Source organism: Myotis brandtii, unplaced genomic scaffold (genome assembly GCF_000412655.1).
Source record: "Myotis brandtii unplaced genomic scaffold, ASM41265v1 scaffold486, whole genome shotgun sequence".
NCBI lineage: Eukaryota > Metazoa > Chordata > Mammalia > Chiroptera > Vespertilionidae > Myotis > Myotis brandtii.
The window spans coordinates 640,747-651,771 of NW_005368569.1; the positions used below are offsets into that span (position 1 = coordinate 640,747).

At 56.7% G+C, this 11,025-nt stretch overlaps 2 protein-coding genes and 1 long non-coding RNA gene across 3 annotated transcripts; 1 reads left to right on the forward strand and 2 right to left on the reverse strand.

Annotated features, from left to right (window-relative positions):
• Positions 1 to 1,277: 1,277 nt before the first annotated feature.
• RRAD (Ras-related associated with diabetes) lies at positions 1,278 to 4,629 on the reverse strand. The gene is made up of 5 exons (XM_005876359.2): positions 4,384 to 4,629; positions 3,765 to 4,149; positions 3,045 to 3,118; positions 2,710 to 2,914; positions 1,278 to 1,889 (listed from the first exon to the last, which is right to left on the reverse strand). Exons 2-5 carry the CDS (start codon positions 4,132 to 4,134, stop codon positions 1,612 to 1,614), a joined length of 927 nt encoding a protein of 308 aa, XP_005876421.1. The 5' UTR covers positions 4,135 to 4,149; positions 4,384 to 4,629; the 3' UTR covers positions 1,278 to 1,611.
• Positions 4,630 to 4,854: 225 nt separating this feature from the next.
• LOC102245450 lies at positions 4,855 to 8,795 on the forward strand. The gene is made up of 3 exons (XR_314191.2): positions 4,855 to 5,154; positions 7,975 to 8,071; positions 8,488 to 8,795. It is a non-coding gene; the product is annotated as an uncharacterized LOC102245450 (long non-coding RNA).
• Positions 8,796 to 9,349: 554 nt separating this feature from the next.
• Positions 9,350 to 10,971, reverse strand: FAM96B (family with sequence similarity 96, member B; the record flags this gene model as incomplete). Its single annotated transcript, XM_014547796.1, has 4 exons — positions 9,350 to 9,560; positions 9,948 to 9,993; positions 10,411 to 10,536; positions 10,795 to 10,971. Coding segments are annotated over 4 exons (447 nt in total), but the record flags the coding sequence as incomplete, so codon positions are not given.
• Positions 10,972 to 11,025: the final 54 nt, after the last annotated feature.

Sequence of the window (11,025 nt, forward strand, 5' to 3'; positions counted from 1 at the left end):
CACACTGGGGCACAGAGGGGTTGAGCGGCTTGCCGAGGGTCACACAGCCAATAAGTGGCAGAAGCAGGAAGGTCTGGATTCTCCTTCAGGCTTCGAGACCTTTACCTGCCTGAGAAACCCAGACCTTCCGCATGCCTTGAAGTATGTTGGGGGAGGGGAGAGCAGCAGAAACTTTGAACTGGTTAACGTTGCCCTGGGGGGGCATGTGGGTTAGTCACAGAGGTCCCATACACGGACCTCCTCCTGCCGTTGAACAACTGCGATCAGGGCTCTAACCAGGCTGCGAGGGCTCCCAGTGGAATGAACAAGCTGAACTAATGGAGGAATGTATGGACTCTGGCCTGGAACCTTCTCAGAAACACCCAGCCTTGCCCCAGGCTGCCTCCAAGCTCTGGAAACCAGCGCACCCCATTCCATATGCCAGTCCCCATTCAACCACTTCTACCTGTGTGACCTCGGGCAAGCACTTTAGTGCCCAACCTGCCGTTGCTGAATGGGGACGCTTGTTCCTGAAAAGACCTACATAACTGCAGGCACCTGTGCCCATAAGGGCTCTCCATTCCGGGTGTGAGGGGGGTGGGGGAGCGGGGACAGGCACGCTTCTCTCAGTGATCATGCACACATTCCCACACAGATGCAAGGCCTCTCATTCCAGGCTGGGAGGGCTCCAGGGACCTGTTCCTGCCAATACTATAAGCATGGGACGTTCTGGCCAGGCCACTCACAGTGGAGGGAACAGTGAGGGCCCTCAGTCACCCAGCCTCAGCAAGGAGGTGGGGAGCTATTAGGAGTCAAGCTCATAGGATGTGCCTTTCTCACCTCACCCTTAACAAGCCAGGGAGTCTTGAAGTCCCCACAGCCACACAACCCCTCCCTCCAGTGCATTTCCAGCCCCTGTGGAGGGAGCAGGGTAGAGACACCAGCTGGAGGGCCAAACCCAGGGTTCTTATTCGGCCATGAGACTTGGGGCAGGGTGAGGTCCCTCGGGCAGCCTCGGTTTCCCTTACACACAGTGGAGTGATTGAACCCTCAACCAACTGGGCAATGCCAGGCCCCAGTGGTTAGTGAAGAATCTGGATAACACCTGGGAGGGATTCATGTCTCCTCCTGCTGCTGGGACCCCAAAGCAGGCCCCAATCACACCTGCCCCCTCTGACGCAGCTGGCTACATCTGGGCCCAAACATTAGGATAGTCAAGGCCACACACTTCGGGAAGCCTGCCTGTTCCTGCAGCCCCTCCCCTCCCAGGAGAAAACACAGAGTCCACAGCCTCCAACTATCAGGAAATAATCTTTATTACAAAAATCTGCCTGTAAACAAATAGCCACCGCACTGAACAGCCACCCTCCAGGGCATGCACACCAGGTGGAGAGAGAGGCAGCGTCCTCTCCCCACACACAGAGCTGTCCCAGGAGCTGGGCTCGGGCTGCTGCTTGGGACACACATGGGCCTGCCCAAGCGCCTCTTTGGGCCCAGCCCTCGACGGCCAGTGGAAGCCACCTCCCTGGGCAGCACTGTCTGTCCATGACCATGAGGTGGGGGATACCAGAGTCTGGGCCAGCCCACCAATCTGTCCAATGATCTGCACAACACAGGGAGTGCCCTTGAGGCCTAGAGCACCGAGAGATCGTGGCAAGACTTGGACTTGGCACGGAAGGCCATCTTGCGGCTGTTGCGTGCTACGATGCGGCCCAGGAAGCGCTTCGCCTTCTTGCCAAGGCTCTCTCGCCGCCTGGTACCTGCTTGCCGACGTGCATTGGCCTCTTTGCTGTCCCTGCGCAGGCGTATCTGGCGCACGACGCCCTCGAACAGCGCCTGGACGTTGTGGTGCAGTGCAGCTGAGGTCTCAATAAACTTGCAGTCAAAGACCACCGCACAGGCCCGGCCCTCTGGTGTAGGTGGGGACAGGCACAAACCAGTCAACAAAGGGTGGGTGCGTGAGGAGCCCCTCAAACCCTGGCCACCCCATGGCAGCTACCACTCAGGAACCTATGGGTAAGCGACAGTGGAGCCCTGGGTCCTCAGAAACCGAGACCCCAACCCTGTATGGAGTGTCTCAGGTATTGCTGGTCACCCAACTGGGTGTATGAGTTTAAGGAGCTCAGAAAGGCCCACAAAAGGAGACTCATCTATTGAAATAATTTGAAGTCTGATACGTAAATGGAAGTGCTGCAGTCGTCAACACAGGAGAATGAAAACTTTGTTGGATAGCTTAGTGTTTTATATCGTGATGAATGACCAGTGGAATGGTGGGTATGTAACCAAGTCACTGCGAGGTTCCTCTAAGGGGCTCAGTTCTGGGGGCCGAAAAGGAGGATACTCAGCCCAAGAGGGCAGGGTCCTCCCCAGGGGCAAGCCTACTTCAAGACTGGCCCAGGCCTGGGTCCAGGCTCTGACCTCCTGGCCTGGTTCCAGGCACTCTCCTCACTCCTCGTCTGTCAGGCCAGGGCCACAGAGGACAGGAGAGGAGGGCCCTGAGGTGACCCTGCAGCCGCCACCTCTCCTAGTGCATTTGGTCCTGTCCCCAGCACTCTCAGGTTTGGGGGAGTCCTGTGGGAGGACAGCAGCTCTCTCCTTCTCCCCCCACAAGTTTTCTTCCTGAACATTTTTAGCCACTGACGCTCCCCCGGGGACTCAAGCTGAGTCAAGCCTGAGTGGACCGCAGCCCAGCCAGGATCTCCCTCCCTTTCTGACCCCCACCCTGCTCACCATCCAAGGAGACCTCACGGGAGCGCACCAGGTCGCTCTTGTTGCCCACTAGGATGATGGGCACGTCATCTGTCTGCCGCGCCCGCCGCAACTGGACCCGCAGCTCTGAGGCCTTCTCGAAGCTGCCCTTGTCCGTCACTGAATAGACGATGACGTATGCATCCCCCATGGCCATGCAGTGGCCAGGTAGCCAGTGGCCCCCATCCTAAAGAAGATATACACACACACATCTACCCAACAGTCCTCGTGCCCCAGCTACAAACTGTTGCTCCCAGCAGGCCCCTACCCCCAGCTCACCCCTCCCACCCCGCCCTGGGTCTCAGCCTGCATCCTACCTGCTCCCAAATGTCATAGACCATGAGCGATGCCTCTTCTCCATCCACCATGATGGAGCGATCATACGTGTGCCCTAGACAGGAAACCAGTAAGTAGTCAGGTTATTTGCTGGCTGCCAAAAAGCCTCCCCCAAACCCCAGGTGCCAGGTTTCCTATTCCGGCCACACACCCCAACTCTCCCCAGAGCCCCCCTCCCAACCCTCCTGTCCACTGATGGCTGTTATGTGGCAACAGAAGTGGGGGGAGGGCAGTGGGGGGGGTGGAGAGGGAAGGCATGCTGTGCCTGACCCCCACCTAGACACCCCTTCCCCAAGCTAGCAATTCCTCTGCTCCCTGCCCACCCGTTGCCTGGGTGGTTCTGACCACAGTGGCCTGAGTTAGAATAATGCTAGTCACATCCTCTGGGGGCCTCGGTCACCTAAGGCGCCTCTCCTAGAAACTCCCTCTGACTGTGTTCCTGTCCATCTGGCAGGAAGGGCTGTCCTGCCCGATCCTAGAGTAGACATATATGTGCCCCGGGCCTTCCACTCAGCATTTCTTCTACCAAGGGTCCCTTCTCCCTTAATTTCCCCAACTGTGAAATGGGTAGGTAGAGGCATGATTCTGAAAGTACCTTCAAATCCCTTGGTATTTGCCACTTTTATTCCAGGTCCCCAGCCCTGTAGCCCCGAGTCCTAACCCTGGGATCTCCCCTCCTTTGAACAGCCCCAGCCCCTCACCTGCGGCCTCTGCTTCAGGCCCGTCCTCTAAACCACCGAAGATGCGCGCCAGAGCGCTCTTGCCCACGCCGGGCGCCCCCAGCAGCAGCACCTTGTAAACACTCTCATCCGAGTCACTGCCCCCTGAGCTGAGCGAGTCCGAGGAGCTCTCAGGCCAGTCCAGCCTCGGGCCCTGGGTCCGGGTGCCCGCCCCGGCCGTGGCCAGCGCACTGGGAGCCAGCGCCGCCTGCAGGTCGCGCTCGTCCACCGGCATGCTTCGGCGGTGCAGCGGCGGCGCGGGGCCCCAGGGCGTGCTGCCCCGACGGCGCTCGCGCTCCCGGCACCCGCCGCGGCTCCCACCCGCTGCGCTGCCGCCGCCATTCAGAGTCATCACGTCGGACGCCGTCTGGGGAAGAATCGGGACGGCCTCGTCAGCCACGGTGGCGATGGAGGGGGAGGCTGGACCCCGGCGCGCCTGCCCGACCCGGGGTCCGGCCAGATGCTCGCAACCGACGTCCTGCCGAGTCCCATCCCGGGCGCGGAGGTCCCTGCGCCCTGACTGGTGACCCATCCTCCTGACTTGTCCATCAGCAGCCCTGACGCTGCGACCACCCCCACCGCGTTCCGCCAGGACACTCACCCCCTCGCTCGCGCACAGACACGGTCAGGACAAGGTCCCGCGCTCGGATCGCAGACCCCGGCTTGCGCACTCAATGTTGTCACAGCCGGTGCTTCTCGGTCCGCACTGGGTCCGGGCTCGGGAGCAGCCTATTTAAGCCTCTGCCCGCCCCCGCGCTCGCCCCCGTCCACGCTGAGGCTGGGGCTGACGTGTCTGTCCCCCTCTCCCCAGGAGGGATCCCACACCCTCCTCCTAGGACCTCACACCCACCGAGACCCCGCCCCACCCGCCAGGGCGGAGCAGGGCAGACTGGCAGACAAAGCCCGGGTCTGAGTGTGTGTGGTGCGTGGTGTGTGCGTGTGTGTGTGAGAGAGAGTGATGGGGGAGGCAAGGAAGGGGGAAGAAGTAGGGAGGGGATGTGAATGGTGCTGAGGAGGTGTAGCGGGGAGGGTGCCGTGATGGGTGGGGGCAAGGACCAACCAAACTGTGCCAACCCCTCTCTGGGGAAGAATTAGGTCTGGCCCTTTAAAAGTAAATTCACCACCACCACCACCCCCCTCCACCCCCCTCTTGCCCTGCCCTGGCCTGTCGCCCAAGCAAGCAGAACATTTACAGACTGGACAGACTTCACCCTTCTCTGCCCATTGACATCCACTCCCCACTATCCCGTATCTGAGCTGGAATTTAGGGGTCCTAAATCCGACTTCTAGCCCCAACACCAAGTTCTTCCCACTCCTCCCTGCTATGGGAAGTTGAAGTTTCTGCCTGATGAGTTTGCCCTTCAGGGTGAGGGTGAGTGTCACCCCATAAACCCCTGGGGGCCTCTGAGAGCTACTTGGGGGAGGGGATAGGGAAGGGAGGCCCTCTGGCAGTGTTTGCAGCTAGAGGTTTCAGCTTGAATCCTGGGGAAGGAACACAGGCCCAGAGCAGGGAAAGGATGAACTCAGTACCACCTCAACCCCCAGCACCCTCCAGACAGCTGCCAGCAACTCTGCTAAAAATACCTGGCCCTGGCCCCCGCCCTGGTCATTCTGTTTCTGGGCTGGTAGTTGCCCAAAGTAGGGGAAATCCTGGCAGGCAGGTGTCAGATGCCAGCAGGAGCAGAAAGTGGTGGAACTGGACCAGGAACTGGATCAGGGCTGGATCCAGCCACTTTAAGAGCCTCCAATGTCTCCCTCCTTCGCCCTATTCCTAGTCTGGACCTGCTTGTTCAGGACACACGCAAGACCTGGAGGTTCAGACACCCATCCAGGAGGAGCACCGATGCAGGGAGAAGTGGGGGGAGCTCTTAGCACCACTTGGTGCCACCACTGCCCAGAGCTCATCCCTTCTTCAGACCTAGGGTGGCCGCCGGGACACAGAGGGGAGATGTAATGAGGAGGGTTGGTTTCTAGTCCTGGCTCTCCCTCCAGGTTCCTGGGTCTTGCCTCCATCCCAGTCTCTGGGTACCCAGCTATAAATTGGACATGAGCTAGTCCTCCTTACTCATATATCTGGGGTATGTGAGGGTTGGGGGCAGGCAGGCTGTGAGGTGCTTTGGGACAGGGCCCTACTATAAGACTGACGTTTGGTTGTAACAAGTGTGGCAGGAGTGGAAACACCCATTCAGGGCTCAGGTGACATCACAGATGATGGATCCTGGTGTGCTGTTATAGGTTGTCATGGAGACCCGGTAGGGCTCTCTTAGCTGCTGCGTCAGTTTCCTTGGCAACATCAGAAAGGGCCCTGGAGTGAGGAGGGCCTGGCTAAGTGTTAGGGGGTTCATGCAGTCCCATCTCGTTCTTGAGGTCCCCAAAGCAAGCAAGGGCTGGACTATAGGGTGGCCCATCCAATTGTGTTCTTCACACGGCCTGACGGGTCTTGGAGGCCTGGACAAGCCTATGCTGGCTCTAACTTCTTGGGCCAAGTCTAATGGGAAGAGGCAGCTGTGGGTCATGGCTCATGTCAGCAGACACAAGTCTCAAGGGCCAGCAAACCACTTCCCATCAGGATCCTGGCTGGGCTGCTTATGGCCCCTCCTACCCACCGCTCACATGACTATGTCACTGAAAAGAGCTTCTGCATGTCCAGCAGAGGGTGGGCAAGAGGGGGGGTGGTATCTGTGGCCCTTCCCAGCAGGGAGCCATGCAAGGAATTAGGGCTGGGTTTCCCCTCTGGTAATCTGAGCTCTTGACCTCAGCAGTGTTTCTTCATTGCCAAGGGAACTGCATCCACATTGGGCCACTCAGGCCCCAGGCATTCCCCAACAGGCCAGACATACACTCACTTCAAGCTTAGGTATGGCCAGGAGCCCCAGGAACCAAGACCAGGACATGACCTTCAGACACTTCCACTCTCACCTCCTGATCCTCCCAGCTTTCTCAACAACCCGACCTTCAAATCCCAGCTCTGTCCCTCACTAGTTGTTTCAACTCTGCCCATTTATCTTGGCTGAGCCTGTTTCCTCCTGTGTAGAATAGGGATATTGTCTTGGAGGGGGTTGTTATATCAATAAAGTAGTTGGCACGTGTCTGGCATATAGTAGTATCTCAATAGGAACACTTTCTTTTTCATGCTTGGTTGAGCAGGGCAGGTTGAGTGAATCCGTGGGCCCTGTCCTGTTTCTTCTTTCCTGCTTCTGCTCTGTTCTCTCCAGAACAGTGATCTTCTCTGGATAGGGGCAGATCCCTCTCCTCCTCCTCGCCCCCCAGTACCCACCTTTTCTCTGTGGGACCCCCACATCCTTCTCCCTCCCTTCTGTAGCAAAATGCTGCAAAGGGGACTTAGCTAGGCTTCAGTATCTTTAGCCCTCCTCACACAACAGCCCCCACACCTCAGTTCCTCTGTTCTGGTCTAAAGTCCAATTCATTCATTCATTCCACTGACTTCTACTAAGTACCTACTGTGTGCCCTCAGACCCTTGTACTGTGGGCATGATAATAAGCAAAAGTCCACATAGCTGGGCATGTTCTACATGTCATCTAGTCCTGGGTCAATCTCATTTCGCTATGATTTGTCATTTCCATTTTGCAGACATGGTAACTGAGGCCTGAGAAGTCATAGGCCAGAAACGGAAGAGCCAGACACACCCGGTAGAAGCCTTTAGAGACCTAAAACCTCAAACACCCCCCCAACCCCCAACCCGGTACCCATGTCCTCAGACAGCACCTGGGTTCCAGAAAGTTCCCTGGGCACTAGCCCAGGATTCACAGATGGTGTCCATGCAGGCAGCCAGGGGCCAGACACATGAGTCAAGACTGACAAGGGGACTGTCTGATGTGACTGCTGTGACATGATCAGCTTAATATCCTTTGCCCACCACGGCCTGGCTGCCAGGAGGGCCAGCGGAATGACTCAGTGACACCTGCCTCCCCTATGACTTTCCACACCTGGCTGAACAGACACCAGACACCTTTGAGAGATCAGGGCTGTCAGTGTGTACACGGGTGGTGAAGCTTACAGCCAGGTACTGGTGGTTGGGAAGGCTCCCTGGGGCCTGAGGGACCCTGGCTGGTCCCCCTCCCTCTCTGGAACACTGAGCTTCTCCGTCTGTGTAAGTGTGTGTGTGTGTGTGTGTGTGTGTGAGAGAGAGAGAGAGAGAGAGAGAGAGAGAGACATTTTAAATCTCCACAGACCAGTCCCAAGTGATTGTCATGACCATCCCCACATGACATGTGAAGAAACTGGCGACCTGTGCTGAGGCTTCACATCTCTAAGCTTGTGTCTCTAGGTGAGGAAGCCACGCCCTCCTGGAATTGGGGTGGGGGTGGGCATAGGCCCTTCCATTCAGGCAACAGCGCCCCCTGCCAGCTGAGCTGTACCTGCTAAACTGCTTAAGTTCCTCCTTACTCCCTAGAGGTCTTGGGGAGTAAATTACTTATTCTAGCAGCTCATCTCACCTGCAAAATAGGGATAATAGAGAGTAGTAACTGCTACAGAAACCTGGATCAAGAATTGCCCGACTAGGTAGTATATGTATAGTTCCCATCAGGACAGGCTGTGTTGTCAGCCGGCCCTGGAGAACAGATTTGCCAAATGCTCAGACTCCCTGCTGAGGTCTCTAGAGGTCTCTGCCCACAGTCACTTCTGAGTCTCAGCCAGGCACACCTAACTCAAACCTGAACTCACTCAACTTCTGGTTTACAGGAAACACAGCAGACAAAGGAACAAATCAAACTGTGGTACTTCTCCAGGACAACTCACCTGGACTTTTCAAAAACGTCAGTGTCAAGGAAGATAAAAAGATGGGGGTTGGGAAGAAGAGAGATAACAACCAAATGCAAATACATGAAACTCGACTGGAGCCTGATTTACAAAACAATTATGAATGATGAGAAATTCACATATGTCAGGATATTAAATGGTGTTAGGGAATTGTTCATTTTTTGCCAGATAATAGTACTTTTTAAATTGACTTCAGAGAGGAAGGGAGAGGGAGAGATAGAAACATCAATGATGAGAGAGAACCATTGATCTGCTGCCTCCTGCAAACCCCCTACTGGGGATTGAGCCCGCAACCCGGGCATGTGCAGCCGATCGGAATTGAACCCGGGACCCTCCAGTCTGCAGGCCAACGTTCTATCCACTGAGCCAAACTGGCCAGGGCACAATTTTTTAAAAATATCTTTTTATTGATTTGAGAGAGGGAGAGGGAGGGGGGGAGAGAGATCGAAACATCAATGATGAGCGAGAATCATTGATTGGCTGCCTCCTGCACGCCCCCTACTGGGGATCAATCCCGAAACCCAGGCAGGTGCCCTTAATCAGAATCGAACCGGGGACCCTTCAGCCAGCAGGCCAACGCTCTATCCACTGAGCCAAACCGGCTAGGGCTCTTCCCAATTTTTTTTTTTATATATTTGCAACTATTCCTAATCAAACCATCGAGAGAAATTTTTTAAATAAGCTCAATCTCATTGACCTGCCCTGTATAGGCACTCACTATGACCACCCTCCCACACCTCAAGTAACCCCACCGAGATGAAAGACGCGAAGGCACACAGGAAAATGAATATAAATTAAGGGTTTATTACAAAATGCAAAGTGTGAGTTTCTTATTGTCAGTGATTCAAGAAGACAAGGTCATGAGCCCTGGGTGAGGCTGGAGGCGAAAAGCCAGGCTCAGGAGCGGGCCGACAGGCACTGGTTCACAACCTCCAGCAGGTGGGTGTTCTCCAGGGCAGCTGCCACCCGCTCCTTATCTGCAAGCTGCTTATTCACTGGATGGGAAGGAGGGAGTGGTAATATGTGTATATACCCCCACCAACAAAGCCCCCCACCCCTTATCTCCTTCCCAGGACCCCACGCCTCAATCAGGCTACCGCAACCACCTGAGCCCACATCTGGGACCCCTCCCACCTCGCTGCTCAAGTCTGCCTCCCATAAAGCCTGACACCCCCTGGTCCTGGGCAGTTAGGAGAGGGAGAGGATGCGGGGGGGGGGGGGGGTGGAGAGACACAGTAAGAACAGGAGACTCTAGTCAGTCCAGCTTCAGTCTAGGCTGCCACCTCCACTGAGGAGTCACCCACCCAGCACCCCCCTTGACCCACAAACCACCAGGGCAAGGGGGAAGCTTCGGGGCCAATGCCTCAAAACCCCTCACTTACCTGCATGCTCTGAGGCATGGGTCCCTGGCGTAATGTGCACGTCCATCTGGGAGGGAGACAGGTAGAGCCTGAGCCCTCAACCACCTGTCTATCCCTTCTTTTCTCTCCCCCATTCACCACCTCCTAATCATGCCTTTGAATTCTGGCCCTTCCAGTATACCCCAAATCCACCCGGAGCCACTCCCCTTCTCCCCAAAGGGCCGGCCAACTGCTGTTGACTTCAAAGCATTCTACCTGTGCCCCGTCCCTGCTCCAAACCTATGTTTAGCTCCCTACTGCCCTTCCCGACCCCACTCCTCACTACTCTTTTGCACTTTCCAGCTCGGGCCTTTATTCTTGTTGTCCCTCCCAGTTTCATCTCTTGTTAGCTGGGATCCTTCCAGGTCCGTGTTTCTGCTCTTCGTGTTCTCAGTAGCAGATAATTACACTTGCGCCCCATCCCCAGCACGCAGTGCCAACTTACTTTGAAACGCTGGGGGAGAGATCGCAGGAGCTTGACTTTGATGGACAGGCCAATGAGGGTAGCCATGCTGCAGTGAGGAATGGTGGGGGTGAAGGCCACCGCCACTGTGCTCTCGGGGTCGCTCACCTGGGTGGGGGTGGGCTGTCAGCAGTCTTGGCGCTTTCAGCCCAGCGTTCCTCTTCTTACTTTGTGGCTTGGGAGCAAGTCGCCTGACTTCTACGGGCCTCAGTTTCCCCATCCATTAAATAGACACAACCCCCCCCCCCGCCCCGATCCCCTGAGGAGTCCCTGAGCTGAGAGAATGGCAGCCGCTTAGTGAACAGTTGAACCTTTGACTCCTGAACCAGCCGGAGCTCCCCTTGGACGCTCGCTGGGCTGACTCACCTGAACCCGCACTTGCTCCACTACGTTCAGTTCCTCTAGTGTCAGCGGATGCTCCGGGTCATTGATGGAGCGAATCAGATGTGGCCAGTGAAGGAAAGGGGCCTCTGCGCCTTTGCCTGCTCTGCACCCTCCGCCGGGAATGCCTGCGCCCGACACAGCTCCACCGACTACTGGACGTCACTTCGTCCCCCTCCCCGGCCCCCGCGAGCCCGCCCGCGCCCGGCAGCGGCG